The following is a 22957-nucleotide window of genomic DNA, read 5'->3' as shown; positions in this document are numbered from 1 at the left end:
CAAAAAAGACAAACTGGCAACATACAAACAGAGAATACAAGTATAAATACACAGGGGATAATTGGGAAGATGGGCCACACCTGGAGGGGGGTGGAGACAATCACAAAGACAGGTGAAAATAGATCAGGGTGTGACATTACCGGAGTTGAAGCCCCTGAGCCCAAGCCCGTGGGGGGCCCAAGCGCCAGCAAAAAGAAGTGTTAAACAATATATTTTAGATGTTTCATCGTAGCTATCCTTTTGCTTTATAACAGCTTTGCACACACTTGGCATTCTCTCAATCAACTTCATGAGGTAGTCACCTGGAATGCGTTTCAATTTGGTGTGCCTTGTTAAACGTTAATTTGTGGAATTTATTGACTTCTTAATGCATTTGAGCCAATTCCTCCCCTAACCGAGACGACGCTGGGCCAATTGTGCGCCGCCCTATGGGACTCCAGATCACGGTCTGTTGTGATACAGCCCGGGATTGAACCAGGGTCTGTAGTGACACCTCTAGCACTGCGTTACGCGGGAACATAATTAGGTAGGAGGGTTTAGGTGTTTTGTGTTTAATTTCTTTTATACTGATGTAGCCAGAGCTACTACTGTATGTAGTGTAGTAAACCATGATTACCACGCACAGTAGGTGGCGGCATGGACCCTAAACGTTTGTTCGCGGAATTTATTGACTTCTTAATGCATTTGAGCCAATTCCTCCCCTAACCGAGACGACGCTGGGCCAATTGTGCGCCGCCCTATGGGACTCCAGATCACGGTCTGTTGTGATACAGCCCGGGATTGAACCAGGGTCTGTAGTGACACCTCTAGCACTGCGTTACGCGGGAACATAATTAGGTAGGAGGGTTTAGGTGTTTTGTGTTTAATTTCTTTTATACTGATGTAGCCAGAGCTACTACTGTATGTAGTGTAGTAAACCATGATTACCACGCACAGTAGGTGGCGGCATGGACCCTAAACGTTTGTTCGCGGACCGCCATTCTACCATAGAAGGAGAAAAGGACGAGGAAGAACCCGAACCCCCCCGTATTGTTATTGACTCTTTCTTGCATGACACGGACCTATCTAACGTGAAATAGCTACCAAGCAACCGTAAGTAGCAGACTTTGATGTATTTCTATTAGGCCTAAGAATGATTAACGTTAGGCCTAACGTTACGTGCTAGCGTATGCTGCTAGTAATATTCTGCTAGCTAGCTAGCCAGTTTATGTCAGCTAGCGAGCTGTCACAAGCATCAATCTACAGTGTTACGTTAGTCTATACAATTATGTTGAGTGACTCAGGATTACAAAACCGTGTCAGTCATGCCCAACACTGAGCATTTTCCTTCAGGTGCTTCAATGGAACATGTCAGGGCTGTTTAGCGTTAGCTTCGACTTTTTGTCTGTGAATGGGGGGGTTTCACTAGTTACCACAGCCACAAAGTCATAAATATGGCTAAAGTGTACACGGACTATTTCTAAAATGCTTTTTCTTAAAATCAGAGTTTAAACCTAACCTTAACCACAATGCTAACCATACAGTAAGACCAAAGAGCACATTTTTTTTATTCGTGAATTTTTACTTCATAGCCAGTAACAACCATCTGAATGGGCTAGCTATCGTTTGCACTTTCCATTCTGTAACCTTACCTAGCTAGCCGTCTGAGCTATTGTTTAGGTAGCAAGCTATGTCTTACCTTTACTTTTCAACACTTTTAGGCAGCTAGCTAACGTAAAGGAAACGAGTGGACGAGGAGCGGGACACACCATACATCCTACAGAGATGGGTGCTGTTGTTTCCCGGTGGAAGGTAACTATATGCACGTTAAACAAGTCCGTAACAGTAACGTAAGCTAGTTTAGCTATAATAATCCAAAGTATTCTAGCAACCCTGGTTTATAAACGCAGATATCGACTCTGCCACTTGGGTATGCTTTTTTGGCATTAGGTTGAGGGTTATAGCTACACTCCCTGCCTGTTTCATTACGTTGGTGTCAGAAGCGGGAACCCCAAACCTTCTGGCCTGAAGCCGAGGTCCATCGACTGTGCCACAAAAGCATGCTTAGTGGCACAGTCGTTATCCAAGTTTATAAACCAGGGTCCCTACACAACTCCTGTAATATTCATATGTGTAAACATACTGAATTGTAATTGGATGCATTTTACCACCATATCATACTGTGTTATGATTGGTTAAGACCATCCAAATGGTTAGGTCATGGGCAGTTTGATCCTGGTTGGCGATATGTGAGCATACCAGTTATAGCTAGCTAATAAAGAGCTACATTAAGAAATATCCTGTAGTACTGCATTTTATTATTTTGTACAAAGTGTGCAAAACAAGACAACTCTCTCTCAAAGAGCATGTCCTTGCGTTAGACCTCAGGACGCCGTCTTACAGGAACGCGCTCACCAGTCAAGCACACACACTAGTGGATGCGAGCTCTGATCCCACTTCTGACACCAATGTAATGAAACAAGCAGGAAGTGCGTCTCGAGCCATCAACCTTCTTGCCTGAAGCCCAGCACGCCATTGATTGTGCAACAAAAGCATGCTCAAGTGGTAGAGTCGATCTCTGCGCTTATAAAACAGGGTTGAATAAATCTGGAGAAACCGACTACTCCACTGTCTAACTAGCTAGCTACCAACCCAATGCTCCCTTAGCATTTCAACCTTTCAGTTTAAATTAACGTAATCAAGTAGCCTACATCACTGACTAGTCAACTGAACTGAACTGTACTGTCTGGCTAGTGTCAGAATGGAATTGAGGCAATGTTTTTGGCGTTTGAGGGCATGCATGATGTGTTGAAGTTAATGTTCATAATATCTATTAATTACCTTTTTTATCATTCAGAGAGAAAAAGCGTTGCATTCAGCACACACATCTGGTCGTAGCCATTTGTTTTGAGTGATTCAGAAGTAAATTGTATCTAATCTTCAAACAGGCTAAACCAACGACGGTGGAACTTCTAGAAGGCATTGACAAGGTAAGTATTAGGTTAAATGTTGCTATAAGCCCTGCTTTTCAACATTATATAGGCTACTAGTATTCAAAAAATTGTTCACAGCACCAAGCTTCTCCCACAGTCCTGTCCATGAGCTTCATCTTGTATCTGTCTGTAATTATCAGTCAGGCAGTGATCTGTTTTGATCTTTTAGTGACAGGTGCAGATGTCCACAACTCTGACTTTGGCCAGCACATTGGCTGTCAGATACTAGATACTAGGTTATACTTTTTATAGAAGAATTAGAACGCTACATTAAACCCTTTTTTAATTGTAGCATAAGACTGGGAAATACTCTGGCATTACCCAAGCATTTAATAATTCTTATAATCCAAGTATTACCTGTTATCTGTTATAAAATACTTGTCATGGCATTTTGTTGTCTTTTCAGGATATTAAGGACCTTGAGGAATTTAGAGCGAAGAATCAGAGATTGGAGAAGTTGTGGGTGGGAAGACTGCTTCTGTATTCATCTGTGCTTTATCTTATTACTTGCATAAGTGTTTACTTCTGCTATCTCCCCGAACAATGGACAGGACGCATCGTGATGACTTTGCCCTTATTTCTATTTCCTATATTGTAAGTATAGCCTACTCTGTCCACTGCCACACATAACCTTAAAGGGGCAATTTGGGATTCAAACAACAATGAAGTGGTGCTCTTTTTTTGTTGTTGTTGGTAAACATGGGACTGGAGGAATGTACTCACTCTCAGATTCATATTTTATAGCTATACTGTGTTTGTTTGAAATTACATTATTTACAAACATCGGTGTATAACAAGCTTATATTTTGGTTTCTGATAAGAAAGTTGTATTCTTCAAGAATCAATGGCTATATATCCTTTATTTAAAATTATTTTTAAAATGTATGCACCAATCCCTGATTACCCCTTTAAGTATGTATACTATTATGTGCCTGCAGCTTCCTTTGTAAAGATGTTTGTTGGCAGTTCAAAAGTACCCCTGGCACATAAGTCAGAGAAGATGCCGAGCATCTACATTTTTCATTCACATGAAATCTTCCATGCACAGACATAGATGTTTATATTTGTTTAAATCAATAGTTTTTCTTATTCCACAACTGTACTGGTTTTGTGCCTCTAATGCCAAAGTTACTTTTCAATATGTAGGCCTATACTACTCTTTCAGGTCATGTCCTGCCATGTAAAATTTCCACCACATAGTCTTCAAAGTGAAGAATCTTCTGTTTTGTTCCATTGATCACAAAATGCTTTACCACAGAAAGTGATGCTCTCTGATCTGCTTTTCTGAGTAACTATTCAACAATGGAAGACTGTTTCTGCTGCATTCTAATATTCCTGATTGCTTTTCAGAGTGTGGTTTATGAGGAAGCTGCTGTTATTCCTTTTCTCAAAGCGAACGGAAAGAAACAGTAAGGCTTCTCTTATTTTTATTCCATTTTTGTTGGCCCATCAACCACCCCCTTCTTTGGAGGACAAAAGTAACTTTGTTCTATATTTTGGTTTTTACACATGTAGGATTCTCTTCTTTACATTAAGTATATCTTATCTTGTTTTGAATTGCAAGTCTGTCCAATTGTAAATGTCCAATTGTTAAAAAAGAATGATAATACTAAAAATATTTATCAATATGTCTCTTAAAATGCAGATGTTTGAAAATGCATGTGTTTCATGACAAATACTCAACGCATTCCTTGTCACTTTTGTTTCAGATGACAAACTAGAAGATTTAAAAGTTGAAAAAAGAAAAATTGTAAGTGTAGATTTTTATATCTAATTTCTTCCAATAATTTTAGATAATTCAGGGCAGAGCTGGTTTCGTGGACACAAATGAATCCTAGTCCTGGCCTAAAAAACATGCTCAATGGAGAAACCAGCCCTTAGTGTTTTGAAGTAAGCGTGTTATTGATCCAGAGCTGATATCTTAATGACACAATGCCTCTTTCCCTGATTGCCCTTTTAATAGCCCTAAATGTTTAATCGTGTCAGGAGCTCCTTGCACAACTCGCATGCGCTCTAACCTTTGAAACACATTGATGTAATTTGTGCTGATCTATGCATATTTACACCCCCCCCATCTCCTACCCCTTTCCCTTAGTAGAGGGAGGCTCTTTGCTACAGCAGGCAGGCATTGAGTACAGGTGCCTCAAGCTTACAATGGAAGTCTCCTGCCTTCTTAGGAAGCCTTTATTGAGCTCTTAGAGCACTTTGCAGTGAGCTAATTGCCAGTGCTAAGAAATAATCTAAAATCAATGCAGGCTAATTGGCAGAGAGACTGTGTTCCATAAAGCGCTCCCTTAACGATTCTCTGTAAATGTATAGCAGTAAGTATGGAGAGGATGTCATTTTCTGTCATGTCTAATAACTTCCAATAATTGTGGCTGAGGGATTTTCACACCCCATTACTCATTTTGGTGCATGTTATTATTTATCTTCTACTAGCTAACAATTAACAATGTTTGGTGTTGAATTGCAAATCATATTGCTGGCTTGCAAAATCAGAATTTCCTTACATAGCAGTTTTGGTGTTCACACCGACGGGTCCCCTTCCTCACTCAGCCCCAGTTTTTTCTGCCACTGAGTACACATTTTCGGTTACAACAAATTAAACCACTAGGATAATGTTATAAGCGTAAAATTATTTTAAAATCTTGTTGTAAGGTATACATAGACACTATGATTTACTATTAGTGTTTATCATGTCATTGTATTTGTATTTATTATGGATCCCCATTAGCTGCTGCCAAAGCATAAGGTGTTTTTTAATCTGTTTTTTAAAATCTAATTTCACTGCTTGCGTCAGTTACTTGATGTGGAATAGAGTTCCATGTAGTCATGGCTCTATGTAGTACTGTGTGCCTCCCATAGTCTGTTCTGGACTTGGGACTGTGAAGCGACCTCTTGTGGCATGGCATGTCTTTTGGGGTATGCATGGGTGTCTGAGCTGTCTGCCAGTAGTTTAGACAGACAGCTCGGTGCATTAAATATGTCAATACCTCTCTCATAAATAAAAGTAGTGATGAAGTCAATCTCTCTTCCACTTTCAGACAGGAGAGATTGACATACATATTATTAATATTAGCTCTCTGTGTACCTCCAAGGACCAGCTGTGCTGCCCTGTTCTGAGCCAATTGCAAAGTCTCTCTTTGTGGCACCTGACCACATGAGTGAACAGTAGTCCAGATGTGATTAACTAGAGCCTGTAGGACCTGCCTTGTTGTTAGTGCTGTTAACAAGGCTAGTGCTTTTTTTATGGACAGACTTCTTCCCATCATAGCTACTGTTGTATCAATATGTTTTGACCATGACAGTTTACAATCCACAGTTAATGGATTGCAGCTTCGTCATCTCAACTTGCTAAATTTCCACATTACTTATTACAAGATTTAGTTGGGGTTTAGTGAATAATTTGTCCCAAATGTAATGCTTTTAGTTTTTGAAATATTTAGGATTAACTTACTTATTCCTTGTTAAAAATTGCAGCCATTTCAGTCGCTGTAGTAGCTGACATGTATAGTGTTGAGTCATCCGCATACACAGACACAATGGCTTTACTCAAAACCAGTGGCATGTCGTTAGTAAAGATTGAAAAAAGGGGTTTAGACAGCTGCCTTGTGGAATTCCTGAATCTACCTCGATTATGTTGGAGAGGCTTCCATTAAAGAACACCTTCTGTGTTCTGTTAGACAGGTAACTCTTTATGCACAATATAGCAGGGATGTAAAGCCATAACACATGTTTTTCCAGCAGTAGACTAGGATCAATAATGTCAAAAGTTACACTGAAGTCTAATAAAATAGCCCCCACAACCTTTTTATAATTTCTCTCAGCCAATCATCAGTAATTTGTGAAAGTGCTGTGCTTGTTGAATGTCCTTGGGTTAGGTTTTTTCTAATATGCTGGTGCAACCAACTTTTTGTAACCAAAGTAGCTCAGGTGTGGCACCTGACTACACGACTGAACAGGAGTCAAGGTGCGACAAAACTAGGGCCTGTAGGAACTGCCTTGTTGATAGTTTTGTTAAGAAGACATAGCATCGCTTTATTATAGACAGACTTCTCCCTGTCTTAGCTACTACTGCATCAATATGTTTTGACCATGACTGTTTACAATTTAGTGTTACTCCAAGCAGTTTAGTCAACTCAACTTGCTCAATTTCCACATTATTTATTACAAGATATAGTTGAGGTTTGCCACTCCTACTTAGTGAGGACGATGAGCACGTAGATGAGCTTCCCTTAGAAGGTTTCTGACAATTATTGCAGAAATTCTTCGGTTTTGCAAACCCACAGTTTCATCAGCTGTCCAGGTGGCTGGTCTCAGACAATCCCGCAGGTGAAGAAGCCAGATGATGTCCTGGCTGGCGTGGTTACATGTGGTCTGTGGTTGTGAGGCCGGTTGGACATACTACTAAATTCTCTAAAATGACGTTGGAGGTGGCATATGGTAGAGAAATGAACATTCAATTCTCTGGCAACAGCTGTGGTGGAAATTTCTGCATTCAGCAAGCGAATTGCACGCTCCCTCAAACTGCACATTTTAGAGTAGCCTTTTATTGTCCCCAGCACAAGGGGCACTTGTGTAATGATCATGCTGTTTAGTCAGCTTCTTGATATGCCACACCTGTCAAGTGGATGGATTATCTTGGCAAAGGAGAAATGCTCCCCAACAGGGATGTAAACTAATTTGTGCACAACATTGGAGAGAAAAGCTTTTTTTGTGTATGGAACATTTCTGGGATCTTCTATTTCAGCTCATGAAACATGGGACCAACACTTTACATGTTGCATGTATATATTTTTCCAGTATATATGTATTTTAACTTGAAAGCTACCAAAATGTTTGTTGTTTACTGGTAATATACCCTCCCTTTGTATTCTTATGCTCTGCAGATAGTTCCTTAACTGATTTTATTTTTAAAACTTTATTTCTACAGTTGGAAGAGGTGATGGAGACCGAAACATACAAAAATGCCAAGTTAATTCTTGAGAGGTTTGATCCTGAAGCAAATAAGAAAGTGGTAAGTACAGTATCTGTTTTTTAAACGAACAAGTGACTTAATCTGCTATTTATTTAAGTTATGAATTGATCTGAGATTCTTATTTTATTTTAAAAGGAAATGGAATTCACGCCAATCAGGCCAGGTCAGATGACTCCTAGACCGGGCCAAGGTGAAGGCATCCTCTCTACATTAGTTGTTTTTGTATTCAAGCATAAAGCCAAAGATTGTAAAACTATAAATGCCTTACTTACCTTTTGATTGCAACCACAATTTCTGTGGTTGACTAGGTTACATAGAATTGATCTGTTCATGTGCTCACGGTGTGAGCCTGAGCTGTCAGTCCTGTATAATTGATTACATTCAGGAGAGCAGTCACACACTTATTTCTCTACATTCAGTCAATGAACAAATAGGTTGATCATAATTGAGTGAGCGCTTGTGGGAATTGTTTATTCAATGCCCCTTGAGGACTTCCGTTCAATGAATGGGGGCGGCAGGTAGTCTTTGTTATGCTGCAAGGTTGGGCAAACTACGAGCCCAACCCTGTTTTTTTTCAGGATGGGGGGGCATTATTAAGGGTTAAAAATATGGCACAGAAATAGATTTTGACAAACAAATCGGGTCAACAGCAAAAACATTTTTCGTCTCTGAATTTCGAAATCCCGATTTGGCCCTCGAGCCAAAAAGTCTGCCCACCCCTGCACTAGTGTATACAGCCTTATGTTATACTGGGAAATTGTATTTCCATAGCTAGAGCTGACAGTGAGAATCAACCACCTCTGCATAATAAAAATCTTTGTGAGAAAGTGGAGATGTTTAGTTAGACATTGATATGCAAATGCTGGCTGAAAAGTACCAGTAGCCCCACTTTGGCCCCAAGTGAGAGCAGGTCCGCAGGAGCCATAGCCCAGTGAGACACGGGTGCCGGCCTTCGTAGATGGAAACAGAAGAGCATGAACTTTCTGGGTAAAACACTGCAGTAAATTTTGCATGGAAATGTGCCATTACAGATGTGGGCCAGCAATTGGAATTTTGCCGTTTTGAACCCCTAATCAGACAGGAAAAATCTGCCATGATGTGAGTCGGCAACCAAGGGTTGCTGGTGTCAAATCCTAGATGCCATCTCCTGCCGTTGTGCCCTTGAGCATAGCAAGAAAATGTCCCTGTACTTCAACCCACATTACCATAGATATGCAAATTAAACAGAATGCCTTAACTCAGAACCATTTGTGTAGTGTCCCCATTTTGAGAAAGAATACCCTTTCTACATGTCCCTCTTCTTCAGAACTCCGTCAACGCAACATAGCCTTGAGGCCCCCTGTCGGGGGTGCTGGAACCACCCCTACGGGTCCCCTTCCTCGCTCAGCCCCAGGTGGGCCCCCAGGAGGACCCCCGGATAGAGGCCTGTCTGCCGCAGTCGCCCAGCAAACCATGATGAGGAGACCCCCTATGACACCCTGCACCCCTATCACAGGAATGGGTGAGTAAAGATCTAATAGGATAGTTATTTGGCCTGTTTTGAATGAGAAATAATTATTTCACAGTTACCAGAATTGTACAAAAGTTCTATAGCGCTTTCTGGTCCCCCTATATCTGGGTTTACCAAACTCTTGTGGCCCACGACCCTATTTTGATATCAGCAACTTCTAGGTGACACCACCATGTGAAAAAGGCAATGTAATCAAAGCAAGTTCAGTCTGACGGAAACATCAGGGAAGATCATCAGGCAATAATTCTGTATGATCTTGTGTAGAAAATAACAATCATTGCTAGAAAAGATTTGTCTATTGTCTAATGAGAGCGGACCAAGTAATTTGGTGTCACTCTAAAGCGGAAAGGTGGAATAAACGAGTCGGGAGTAGGTTTTCTTGATTGAACACAGTTCTCTATTGAGAGATTTCTGACAATACAAACACTCCAACACAATCAATGAGAATCTCCCAAGGAACAACTTACATCTTCTTTAGAACACAAGCCGACTATCTTTAATTAAACTATAACAACAATCACAGATTTGTCACCGTCTTAATTGATCTTCTTGGATAGCTCCCCTCTCTTGGTAGTCATTCTACAGAGAGAATTTATCTTCCCTCTGTCTGCTGGTTCCATCCTCTCTCTTATAGGGGAAAGAGAATGTCATTAGTACCGTCAGCTGTGCTTAATTGCCTTTGGTTACCTTGTGTCACATGCCTTGTTGGGCTACTATCTGTGAGCCCAGCCTGCCCTCTGGTGGTCCTTCCACACTACTTTTCATCTAAAAAGGGATTCAACTGATCTACACAACCTACTCAACATTTTCCAAGTGAAACTTCCTCAATGAGCTTGACACCTTGATGAGCTCATTTCCTGACCATGGCTCACCACTCCTTGTACTCGGTGACTTCAACCTCCCGATGTCTGAATTTGTTTCTTTCCAACTGTTTCTTTCCCCTCTTTCCATCTTTTAACCTCACCCTTTCTCAGTCCCCTCCCACTCACTAGGCAGGCAATACGCTTGACCACATCTTTACTAGAGGCTGTTTGTTTCCTTTACTGTCTTGTCTCTCCTCCAACCCTATCCACTCAGCCCCTACCCAGATGGTCATGTGCCATTGCAGTCTTCACTACTCTTTCCTATTCTCCTATTCTATCTTATCTCAGTTCTAGGCCCTCTCCTCTTCTCTCTGTACATGAAGTCACTCTGTCATATCCTCCCATGGAATCTCCTGTTATTGCTATGCGGGTGACACTAAACTACTTCCCCCCCCCCTTCTTACACCAAGGTGGTGACACCCATCTCTGCGTGTCTGGCAGATTTCTCAGCTTAAATGCTGGCCCACCACCTCAAGCTCAACCTCAATAAGACAAAGCTGCTCTTCCTCCTGGGGAAGGCCTGCCCGCTCCAAGACCTCTCCATCATGGTTGACAACTCCACTGTGTACCCCTCCCAGAGTGTAAAGAATCTTGACGTGACCCTGGACAACACCTGTCGTTCAAATCAGTGACTCGCTCCAGCAGGTTTATGCTCTACAACATCGGTAGAGTATGACCCTACCTCACACAGGAAGCACAGCAGGTCCTAATCCAGGCGCTTGTTATCTCGTCTGAACAACTGCAACTCGCTGTTGGCCGAGCTCCCCACTTGCGCCATCAAACCCCTGCAACTTATCCAGAACACTGCAGCCCTCCTGGTGTTCAACCAATCTTCCATGTCACCCCACTCCTCCCCATACTCCACTGGCTTCCAATCGAAGCACGCATCCACTACAAAACCATGGTACTTGCCTACGGAGCAGCAAGAGGGGGCTATTCTTAAATCTTACACCCCAATCCGGATACTCCATCTGGCTGCCTCTGGTCTCTTGGTCCTCCTATCCTTCAGCCAAGTCCACTCTTCTCTGTCCTGGTACCCCAATGGTGGAACCAGCTTCCCCCTGAAACTAGGGCAACAGAGACCCTGCCCATCTTCCGAAAACAACAGGATGGCTATCTCTATGAAGAGTATCTTAAATAATCCCACAGCAGCCCCCCCAAAAAAGGCCTTTCGTGAACAAACACTCGCACTTGCCTTTTTTCATCCCTTACTAGGTCTGACTTTGCTGATGAGGAAAATGTACTTGATATGTGGTATATGGTCATCCCAACCACGGCTATGGCGGTCATTATATTTTGTCAGCCAGTGATTGTCTAGCAAATATCTGCCGGTCTCACGATAATTGACTGTTAATTAACATAAATACATTTAGCATCTTCTGGCTTCAACGCATAGCCTACAAGCATCTGATGCAGACCTTTTGGAACATCTACATTTTAAGAAGTGTAATATACCTTCACAAATCCATTATTTATTTTAGACCGGTCTAAAGAAACATTTATGAAGAAAATGTAATCTATTTCATAAGGACAACTGTCCTTCTGTTAGGCCCTGATCTGGCTGTCGGCTACAGTAGTTAATTTAGCAGACAAGATTTGCTTAGAATTCTGTGGCATTATTTTATAGTGTGAAGAAGACAATTGAACATGCATGCATTAGGAAAGTTTTCAAACCGCTTCACTTTGTCCACATTTTGTTACGTTACAGCCTTATTCTAACATGGATTTAAAATTTTAAAAATCATCAATCTACACACAATACCACATAATGACAAAGCAGAAACAGGATATTAGACATTTTAGCAAATTTATTACAAATAAACTAAATCACATTTACGTAAGTATTCAGACCTTTTACTCAGTACTTTGTTGAAGCACCTTTGGAAACGATTCCAGCCTCGAGTCTTCTTGAGTATGACGCTATAAGCTTGGAACACCTGTATTTGGGAAGTTTCTCCCATTATTCTCTGCAGATCCACTCAAGCTCTGTCAGGTTGGATGTGGAGCGTCTCTGCGCAGCTATCTTCACGTCTCTCCAGAGATTTTCGGTCGGGGTCAAGTCCAGGCTCTGGCTTATTTACATAAGAATTCAGACCCTTTGCTATGAGACTTGAAATTGAGCTCATGTGCATCCTGTTTCCATTGACCATCCTTGAGATGTTTCTTCAACTTGATTGGAGTCCACCTGTAGTAGATTTAATTGATTGGACATGATTTGGAAAGGCACACACCTTTCTATATAAGGTCCCACGGTTAACAATGGATGTCAGAGCAAAAACCAAGCCATGGGGTCGAAGGTATTGTCCGTAGAGCTCCGAGACAGGATTGTGTCGAGGCACAGATCTGGGGAAGAGTACCAAAACATTTCAGCTGCATTGAAGCTCCCCAAGAACACAAAGCATTCCATCATTCTTAAATTGAAGAAGTTTGGAACCACCAATACTCTTCCTAGAGCTGGCTGCCCGGCCAAACCAAGCAATTTGGGGCAAAGGGCCTTGGTCAGAGATTTGGAAAAAGTCAAGGGGTCTGAATACTTTCCGAATCTCCAAGCGATTTGAGGGAGTGCGCACATGCAGCTATAGAAACAGGTACTCCTAAATGCTTAATTTAGAATTATTTATGTAACTTTAGTTGTGATACAAACGTATATTTGTTTATTTTAATACCAACTACGGTTGCATGATGTGACTACTGATGATTTGAAAAAAATTGCATGGAAGGCATGAGCTCTGCTTTGTTTTTTGCTCAGGCTGCAAACACTTCATCACTCTTAACCACTTGATAATGGCCGTTATGCCCCTTGGCTGAATATACTAGATATAATTCCCTTCCCCCGGCTGCGTGCTCTGAAGCACCTCTCACATAGACCCAATCACGTGACGGAAAGCTTTCTCACCGGCTAGGAGTGAAGGTAGATACACAGGGGACGCAAGTGTGTGCGTCCTTATCCAATTCCAACGCGGTAGGCAATACTGCTGTTGTAAAGAGAAGCAATGTGCTTAAGACGTGGAAAGTTGAGGAATAAATATAGTAGGCCTAGCCTACAGGAAGCTGATGGGAACCTCTTTTTAATAGAGGCCATCACTCTGTTTTCTCAAGCAATTGCATAGCCTATAGAAATGTTTTGCAACATTTGCATTGATGTCAGAGTGATTTAGAGGGACAATAGAGTGCTGAGTACCAGGCAGTTAGCAAGTTTGGTAGGCTACTAATGATTATCAGCAGCATCAGAGCTTAAATAAGCCTATTTACCGTGGCTAAACAGTCACGTGGAATTTGACTGCCGTCGTGACTCATGACCGCCAGGGTGGCGGTAATACGGTCACCGTAACAGCTCTAGTCCCACTTAGCTATCTTAAGATTAATGCACTAACTGTAAGTCGCTCTGGATAAGAGCGTCGGCTAAATGACTGCAAATTTAGGAGATTCATTTAAATGAAACCATAATTTCACCTTTATTTAACCAGGTAGGCTAGTTGAGAACAAGTTCTCATTTGCAACTGCGACCTGGCCAAGATAAAGTGTAGCAATTCGACACATACAACAACACATGGAATAAACAAAACATACAGTCAATAATACAGTAGAACAAAAGAAAACAAAAAGTATATATACAGTGAGTGCAACTGAGGTAAGTTAAGGAAATAAATAGGCCATGGTGGCGAAGTAATTACAATATAGCAATTAAACACTGGAATGGTAGATTGGCAGAAGATGAATGTGCAGGTAGAGATACTGGGGTGCAAAGGAGCAAAATAAATAAATACCAGTATGGGGATGAGGTAGGTAGATGGGCTGTTTACAGATGGGCTATGTACAGGTGCAGTGATCTGTAAGCTGCACTGACAGCTGGTGCTTAAAGCTAGGGAGGGAGATGTGAGTCTCCAGCTTCAGAGATTTTTGCAATTCGTTCCAGTCATGGGCAGCAGAGAACTGCAAGGAAAGACGACCAAAGGAGGAATTGGCTTTGGGGGTGACCAGTGAGAGAGATCTGCTGGAGCGCGTGCTAGATATATCATAAAGAAGTCTTGATTGTGAAGGTCTTTAAACCCCTTGCTGTGGCACATCTAAATATGTTCAGAATGTAATATGTTCATACAAAATCAAAAATGTTGGGGGATGAGGTCCATTTGTTTGCAAAAGTAGTGGTTCTCATGATTTAAGAACAACTTAACCACTAGGTGGCCTAACGGTTAAGAGCTTTGGGCCACTAACTGAAAAGGTTGGTGGTTTGAATCCCAAGCCGATTGAGCAAGGTACTTAACCCTAATTGCTCCTGTAAGTCGCTCTGAATAAGAGCGTCTGCTAAATTACATTTTTAAAAATTTTAAAATTCCCCTGTCTCTGCAAGGTCACTTCAATTTGATAATGAGTGTCAAACAATTATTCAACCTCAGAGCTGCTTTTAAAGCATGTCTGGGATACATTTTCAGACCGGTATAGATCAGGGGAGGTTAAAATAATAATTGCGACAACGCTGTTACTGCAAGACTGTTTGCCATGTTGTCTTGCAGTATTACACAAATTAACTTTTTGGCCTATATTAACATCTTCAGGTTTGGGTCAAATCCAGTACAACACATCACTGAGCGAAACCCTTTGTATTTTCCAGTATTGTGGTGGAAGAATCATGTTTAAAATTATTATTATTTTTTACATTTAACCTTTAACTAGGCAAGTCAGTTATGAACAATTTTTATTTGCAATGAAGGCCTACACCGGCCAAACCAAGACGATGCTGGGCCAATTGTGTGGTCCAGTCTCAGTCTTGTCTTAAATCTGCTTGATAATCAGAGACAAGGTTTGAATATCACTGTACATCAATGGTTACCCTAAGAGTTGTACAAACTTGGTAGAATCTTGTTCAAAATTATTTACAGCTGACAAATGTCATCCTTTTTTTTTTTTTATATTTGAAGACAGCAAAATGTGAAAACTGCAAGACATGTAGACTTTCACTTAGCACTGTATGTAGCCCTCTAAGCTGCTTATGGGTTGTTAATGGATTCCAGTGTAGATTATTAAAATACTTGAGCTTATTTTCCATGGCCTATACTTTTATGTATCCCAAATCTAAATGCCATATTATGCACTAAACAATGGTGATTTACATTCTTACCTTTCAAGAGGAACCTGTTAAAAACTAGCCTGTGTAGTTTTTTTTAAGGCTGTAGTATTAAAATGTGTAGAAACTAAACTAAGCACTAATTGTCACTGTGTTCCTATGATGTGCTATAATGTTAGGTATGCACCCCCCAGGCCCACCCCTGGCTAGACCCGTCTTACCTCGAGACCGAGGTGCTGTGGACAGAGTCATCGAATACCTTGTGGGAGATGGCCCTCAGAACAGGTCTGTACTTCCGTCCAAAGCATTTCCAATGACCTCATTACTGATGTGCTTCGTAGAGTACTATGCCTACAGTGAGCAGAGGATCGTATTCTCTGTTTGGCATCACTATTTTGTGCTCATCAGTTGTGACGATCACTGTAACATATAGCTTTAAATGGTAGACCTTTACTGGAGTTCTTCTTTTAACAGTTTTGCATCTAGGCAACTTCAAGGTTGATCTCTTCTCGCTGTTATGTATGCTCTTTTATCCCCAGATATGCCCTTATATGCCAGCAGTGCTTCTCCCATAATGGTATGGCATTAAAAGAGGAATTTGAATATATTGGTAAGATTTTGAGAAATACTGCTTCCTGTCACTACCCTTCAAACAATGCATTAACTTTGTCCTTTGGTGCTTGGCTGCCAGCTTTGTATTTTGTATTTATTATGGATCTCCATTAGCTGCAGACAAGGCAGCAGGTCCGGCAAAATTGAGGCAGTTATACAATTAAAAAAACATTACAATATATTCACAACACACTTTGTGCCCTCAGGCCCCTACTCCACTACCACATATCTACAACACAAAATCCATGTGTACGTGTGTGTATAGTGCGTATGTTATCATGTGTGTGTATGCATGTGTCTACGCCTATGTTTGTGTTGCTTCACAGTCCCCGCTGTTCCATAAGGTGTAATTTTATCATTTAAAACAAATCTGATTCTACTGCTTGCATCAGTTACCTGATGTGGCATAAAGTTCCATGTAGTCATGGCTCTATGTAGTACTGTGTGCCTCCCATAGTCTGTTCTGGACTTGGACTGTGAAGAGACCTCTTGTGGCATGTCTTGTGGGGTATGCATGGGTGTCTGAGCTGTTTGCTAGTTTAAACAGACAGCTCGGTGCTTTCAACATATCAATACCTCTCACAAAAACAAGTCCATATCTCCTCCATTTTAAGCCAGGAGAATTTGAAATGCATATTATTAATTTTAGCTCTCTGTACATCCGTGCTGCCCTGTTCTGAGCCAATTGCAAAGTCCCTCTTTATGGCCCCTGACCACACGAGTGAACAGTAGTCAAGGTGCGATTAACGAGAGCCTGTAGGACCTGCCTTGTTGTTAGTGCTGTTAACAAGCCTAGTGCTTTTTTTATGGACAGACTTCTTCCCATCCTAGCTACTGTTGTATCAACATGTTTTGACCATGGCAGTGTACAATCCACAGTTACTGGATTGCAGCTTCGTCATCTCAACTTGCTCAATTTCCACATGACTTATTACAAGATTTAGTTGAGGTTTAGTGAATGATTTGTCCCAAATGTAATGCTTTTAGTTTTTGAATTATTTAGGACAAACTTATTCCTTGCCACCCATGTTAAGTGTTGCAGTCATTTCAGTCGCTGTAGATGCTGGTGATTTATGATTTGATTTGATTTGTAGTAGCTGACATGTATAGTGTTGAGTCATCCGCATACATAGACACAATGGCTTTACTCAAAACCAGTGGCATGTCGTTAGTAAAGATTGAAAAAAGGGGTCTAGACAGCTGCCTTGTGGAATTCCTGAATCTACCTCGATTATGTTGGAGAGGCTTCCATTAAAGAACACCTTCTGTGTTCTGTTAGACAGGTAACTCTTTAGCCACAATATAGCAGGGATGTAAAGCCATAACACATATGTTTTTCCAACAGTAGACTATGATCAATCATGTCAAAAGTTGCACTGAAGTCTAATAAAATAGCCTCCACAATCTTTTTATAATTTCTCTCAGCCAATCATCAGTAATTTGTGAAAGTGCTGTGCTTGTTGAATGTCCTTGGGTTATGTTTTTTTCTAATATGCTGGTGCAACCAACCTTTTGTAACCAAAGTAGCTCAAGCTATGACATCGAAATAAGGTTAATCCATTGAGCAGATGCAGTTATGCATCTTCAACATGTCTTTAAAAAATTGTGGGGCAATTGTTGAAGCTTGCCTTTGAAATAATGTTACTTACATTATGACCGTTTAGCTTTCAGGTGTGCTTACTGTTACGTCCTGAACCATGCAAGGAAGACCCGACCTCAAGCTCCAAGACTCCCAGAATTTAGCTTTGAGCGGAGAATGCGCTCGGAATCACCCACCCCAGAAAAATCTGCAGCATCAGAGGCCACTGATGAGAGCACACACCCCTCTGGAGGTATAGTAACTAGAGTTACCTTTGGAAATGAACTAAGTATATATGTAGCACTTGGCCAAATCCAAGGGTCAAAAGATCAGAGGAGTTAAGTGGACCCAAATGTGTTGACATTAAGGTTAAAAAAAAGTTGTTTATTTTATTCGGGGCTCTAAATGAACAGGTTGTAAATTAACAGCACTGGTGCTCCCAACTTTTAAAATGATGTTTACATTTAAGAGGAACCAGAAAATATGATTTTTTTTAATCGATTGAGATATATCCAATATGAATTCTAGCTACTTCTGAAGCACATGTTGTGCCCCAGAAAGTCATGTAACCCTGTTGATATAAATACCTGTCATTGTAATTAGTCATTTGTGTCTCTGTAAAACATTTGTAATTTATCAGATGCTCATCCAGAGCCTAAATTAGTAAAAATGTGCTTAATAAACATAATACATTGCATGGACTCACTCTGTATGCAATAATAGTGTTTAACATGATTTTTGAATGACTACCTCATCTCTGTACCCCACACACACAATTATATAAGGTCCCTCTGTCAAGCAGTGAATGTCAAACACAGATTCAACCACAAAGACCAGGGAGCAAAGACCATGTCTCGCAAAGAAGGGCACCTATTGGTAGATGGGTATAAAAAATAAAAAAGCAAGCATTGAATATCCCTTTGAGCATGGTGAAGTTGTTAATTGCATTTTAGATGCTTTATCAATACACCCAGTTACTACAAAGATATAGGCATCCTTCCTAAACTCATTTGCCAGGGAGGAAGGAAACTGCTCAGGGATTTCACCATGAGTCCAGTGGTGATTTTAAAACGGTTACAGAGTTGAATGGCTGTGATGGGAGAAAACAACTGAGGATGGGTCAACAACGTTCTAAATGACAGTGACCAACTTGGTTAGTCATGAATTCATAATCTTCAGGTCATTAAAACCACATGGTAAATGTAGCATAGTGTTTGTTGCTATAACAAACTCAATGATCAATTTAGCATTGTCGTCGTTTTGTGCATGTTTGTTTAATCCTAATATTTACCATTGCTTTATACTTTGTCTTTGAATAGCTGATCAAAGTGAAGACAGTGGTCCCAGTCATGTGGCTACCAGGGCGCCCACTGTATCTTTAGCAACTGCTTCATGGAGTTCAGTGCACAGTTTCACCATTGTCCACCATCACCACAAAGGTCCCATCTTACCACAGCCTGGTGCTTTGCAGCCCCTTACAAATAATGATTTTAGTCCCACCAATCACTTACCCTGATTAAAGGCTATTTAAATGGACTTCTTGTGGCATCTGGCCCCATAATCATATCACATTCTTAATATGATCAAGCAACTAACAATCAGATTTGGGGTCAATTTATTTTTGATTCAGGAATTGAACTGAAATTTCTGTTTTACCCATCTGTCTATCACAGCTACACAAGCTATTGCATGGCATCACACAATGATGTTGATGCATTATTTCACGTTGGACCATCAAATGTCCATTGTACTGATCCCACTCTTTTGACCCTGAAAGTTGTTGATAATTAACTTATTTCTGGAGTAATGTAAAGCTTCAGTGTTCACAGATCAAGTCATTGTATATAATATTAGCAGGCTGGGCATGCTGCAAATTATTATTGTAGTGTAATTACACAAAGTTAGTGATTTAATGGTTTGACTGTTAAAATGATTTAACCCTGTCACTCTCTCACTCACTCACCCCCCTTCTTTCTCTGATATTTTTGTGAATGTTTGATAATAGGCTGCTCTGACAGTTTGACAGTAATACTTTACAGTAAATATATTATAGTGGCTTATGAATGTGTGATTTGTACAAAGTGGCTCAGAGGCAGAGGGAACGAGTCCTGTTATCAGAAACAAACAAGTGGTAGATATGTATGGTTAATGTAAGCTTTATAAATGTCTGTCTTCTGGTTGTAGAAGAGAATGAGCTGGAGGCCCCTTCTGATGAAGTGGAGCCTGAAGTTGAAAAGGCCCAGTCTACAGAGGAGACCTCAGACGCCAACGTAGAAAACCCAGAGGCTGCAGAGACGGTACACACAGAAGAGGAGCCTGAGAGACCAGGAGAAAAGCAAGAAGTCCCCCAATTGGAAACAGAGTAGAAAACATTGAATTCCTACCCTCCCCTCTGTATATCAGCTGACATGGTGCAGTGTTTGTTTAAAAATCATGTGGTACCCAGCTCCTGGATTTACATAAGATGCTTGTAATGCACAATATTCTTTGGAAGTGAAGTAATAATCTAGAATTTACCACTTTTTTTTCTCTCACTTAAACCATAACTTGGCAGGTGTGAAAGAGCATTTCTTACATTGACTTTGATTACATACTTGCCAAATCCACCTTTTCTTTTGAAAAGATACATTTGCCAAATGCACTGGTCCGGTCTGTCTTTCATGATTTGCTCTGATTGTGTTATTCATTAGGCTACACAATAAATAGTTAAGACATGTTTTACATTTATTTACAGCAGTTCTGGAAATATTGAAACTTATTCAATCGTAAGCCTAGTCTGGCAAAACTTTTGTTTACAGAGTGAAAGTAGAATGAATATTATTTATATTATTTATTCTGGCCAAGAAGCAGTTCCACATCTTCTTTCAAGCCTGTGTTATGTTCAGCCATGAAGTAAATAAAAATATATATATTTTGTGTTGGAGCTTAATTTGTATGTCAGGTTTTTGGCACACCAAATCTTTGCAAATGCCTGTTTTTATTAATATGTAGATGGCATGCCAAATAATGGTTGTTTTTTTAATAAAATAAAAGACATGTTCTCAATCAATTCATGGTAGACTATTGTAACAAGACAAAGGGTGCTTCTACTTCATATTACTCCAGGTTAGACTGCAGTGCTTTGCAGGCAGCGCCATAGTGGGCAATTCCATACAAAATAAGCCCAAAGATTTATTATGTTTTGGTTCTTACTGACATGAAATTCGTGGGAAGGATGTTTGGCATACCTTTGATTTATGCAAAATGTTTATTGAGAACTAATGAGTTGGGGAATTTGTGACATTTAGGCCTTACCCAGGCTTAAGACACTACAAAGATGAGTAAAATTGTGCTTAAGTCATAAGTTGCATGGACTCTGCAATAGACTGTATCTGCTGTAAAGACTGTTCTCATTGTGTAGAAACCAGGGTCTGGACCCCAAAACAAAGTTCCTCTCATCATTATCCATACCGGAGCCATCTCCATCCTGGTACCTCCCAGCACACAAACACCAACTCACGCTATGGAATGCAGTCTTGTTAGGTTTATCACTGAAGAATTTGTAAATCTTCTGTCAGCATTAAGCCTCCAGAGGCCCAATCTAAGTTCACAAAGACAATATAATTCTAAGAACCCCCTATTCTATTGCATAAAACAACCATTTGATGCAATAACAGCATTTATAACATAATCTTGTAATTTTGCTCTCATAAACAAGATTTTTGAATGACTATCTCAACTCTGTAGACCACACATACAATTTAATTGCAAGGTCCCTCAGTCGAGCAGTGAATTTCAACCACAAAGACCAGGAAGGTTTTACAATTCCTCGCAAAGAAAGGCACCCATTGGTAGATGGGTAAAAATTAAAAAGCTGACTTTGAATATCCCTGTGAGCATGGTGAAGCTATTAATTACACTTTGGATGGTGTGTAAATACACCCAGTCACTAAAATAATACAGGCATCCATCCTAACTCAGTTGCTGGAGAGGCGAATGGTGACTTTAAAACATTTAGAGTTTAATGGCTGTGTTAGGAGAAAAGTGAGGATAGATCAACATTGCAGTTACCTCAAAACACGAACCTGGCGGATTGAAAAGGAGGAAGGCTGTACAGAATAAAATATTCCAAAACATGCATCCTGTTTGCAAAAAGGCACTAAAGTAAAACTGACAGAAATGTGGCAAATACATTTACTTTATGGCCTGAATACAAAGCATTATGTTTGGGCAAATCCAACGCATCACTGAGTACCACTCTTCATATTATCTATCATGGTGGTGGCTGAATCATGTTATGGGCATACTTGTCATCTGCAAGGACTAGGGAGTATTTTTTAGGATAAAAAGAAATGGAATAGAGCAAAGCACAGGCAAAATCCTAGAGGAAAACCTGGTTCAGTCTGCTTTCCAACAGAAACTGACGAGGGTACCTCACATCTCAAAATAGGGCTACTTAATGTTAGATCTCTTACTTCAAAGGCAATAATAGTCAATGAACTGATCATAATCTTGATGTGATTGGCGTGACTGAAACATGGCTTAAGCCTGATGAATTTACTGTGTTAAATGAGGCCTCACCTCCTGGCTACACTAGTGACCATATCCCCCATGCATCCCGCAAATGCGGAGGTGTTGCTAACATTTACGATAGCAAATTTCAATTTTGAGCTTCTAGTCATGAAATCTATGCAGCCTACTCAATCACTTTTTATAGGTACTGTTTACAGGCCTCCTGGGCCATATACAGCGTTCCTCATTGAGTTCCCTGAATTCCTATCGGACCTTGTAGTCATAGCAGATAATATTCACATTTTTGGTGACTTTAATATTCACATGGAAAAGTCCACAGACCCACTCCAAAAGGCTTTCGGAACCATCATCGACTCAGTGGGTTTTGTCCAACATGTCTCTGGACCTACTCACTGTCACAGTCATATTCTGGACCTAGTTTTGTCCCATGGAATAAATGTTGTGAATCTTAATGTTTTTCCTCATAATCCTGGACTATCGGACCACTATCGGCTCAGACCCCAACCAAGGAACATCACAAGTCGTGCTATAAATTCACAGACAACATAAAGATTCCTTGATGTCCTTCCAGACTCCCTCTGTCTACCCAAGGACGTCAGAGGACAAAATCAGTTAACCACCTAACTGAGGAACTCAATTTAACCTTGCGCAATACCCTAGATGCAGTTTCACCCCTAAAAACTAAAAACATTTCTCATAAGAAACTAGCTCCCTGGTATACAGAAAATACCCGAGCTCTGAAGCAAGCTTCCAGAAAATTGGAACGGAAATGGCGCCACACCAAACTGGAAGTCTTCTGACTAGCTTGGAAAGACAGTACCGTGCAGTATCGAAGAGCCCTTACTGCTGCTCGATCATCCTATTTT

At 40.6% G+C, this 22957-nt stretch overlaps 1 protein-coding gene across 4 annotated transcripts; it reads left to right on the top strand.

The window, feature by feature from the left end:
- Positions 1 to 763: 763 nt before the first annotated feature.
- lnpk (lunapark, ER junction formation factor) lies at positions 764 to 20628 on the top strand. 4 transcript variants are annotated; one of them, XM_024381867.2, is made up of 14 exons: positions 764 to 1092; positions 1701 to 1791; positions 2928 to 2969; positions 3379 to 3566; positions 4323 to 4381; positions 4682 to 4722; positions 7906 to 7989; positions 8086 to 8140; positions 9257 to 9451; positions 15583 to 15673; positions 15928 to 15998; positions 17665 to 17832; positions 18899 to 19018; positions 19764 to 20628. In XM_024381867.2, exons 2-14 carry the CDS (start codon positions 1765 to 1767, stop codon positions 19943 to 19945), a joined length of 1323 nt encoding a protein of 440 aa, XP_024237635.1. In that variant the 5' UTR covers positions 764 to 1092; positions 1701 to 1764; the 3' UTR covers positions 19946 to 20628. The 4 variants fall into 4 exon arrangements, with proteins under 4 accessions (XP_024237635.1, XP_024237633.1, XP_024237637.1 ...); XM_024381865.2 differs by having other exon boundaries at positions 767 to 1092; positions 15568 to 15673; XM_024381869.2 differs by lacking the exon at positions 18899 to 19018 and having other exon boundaries at positions 775 to 1092.
- The last annotated feature ends 2329 nt before the right edge of the window (positions 20629 to 22957 follow it).

This window comes from Oncorhynchus tshawytscha, linkage group LG07 (genome assembly GCF_018296145.1).
Source record: "Oncorhynchus tshawytscha isolate Ot180627B linkage group LG07, Otsh_v2.0, whole genome shotgun sequence".
NCBI lineage: Eukaryota > Metazoa > Chordata > Actinopteri > Salmoniformes > Salmonidae > Oncorhynchus > Oncorhynchus tshawytscha.
Note: the sequence above shows the minus strand (reverse complement) of the source record. Positions and strands in the feature narration are given on the sequence as shown.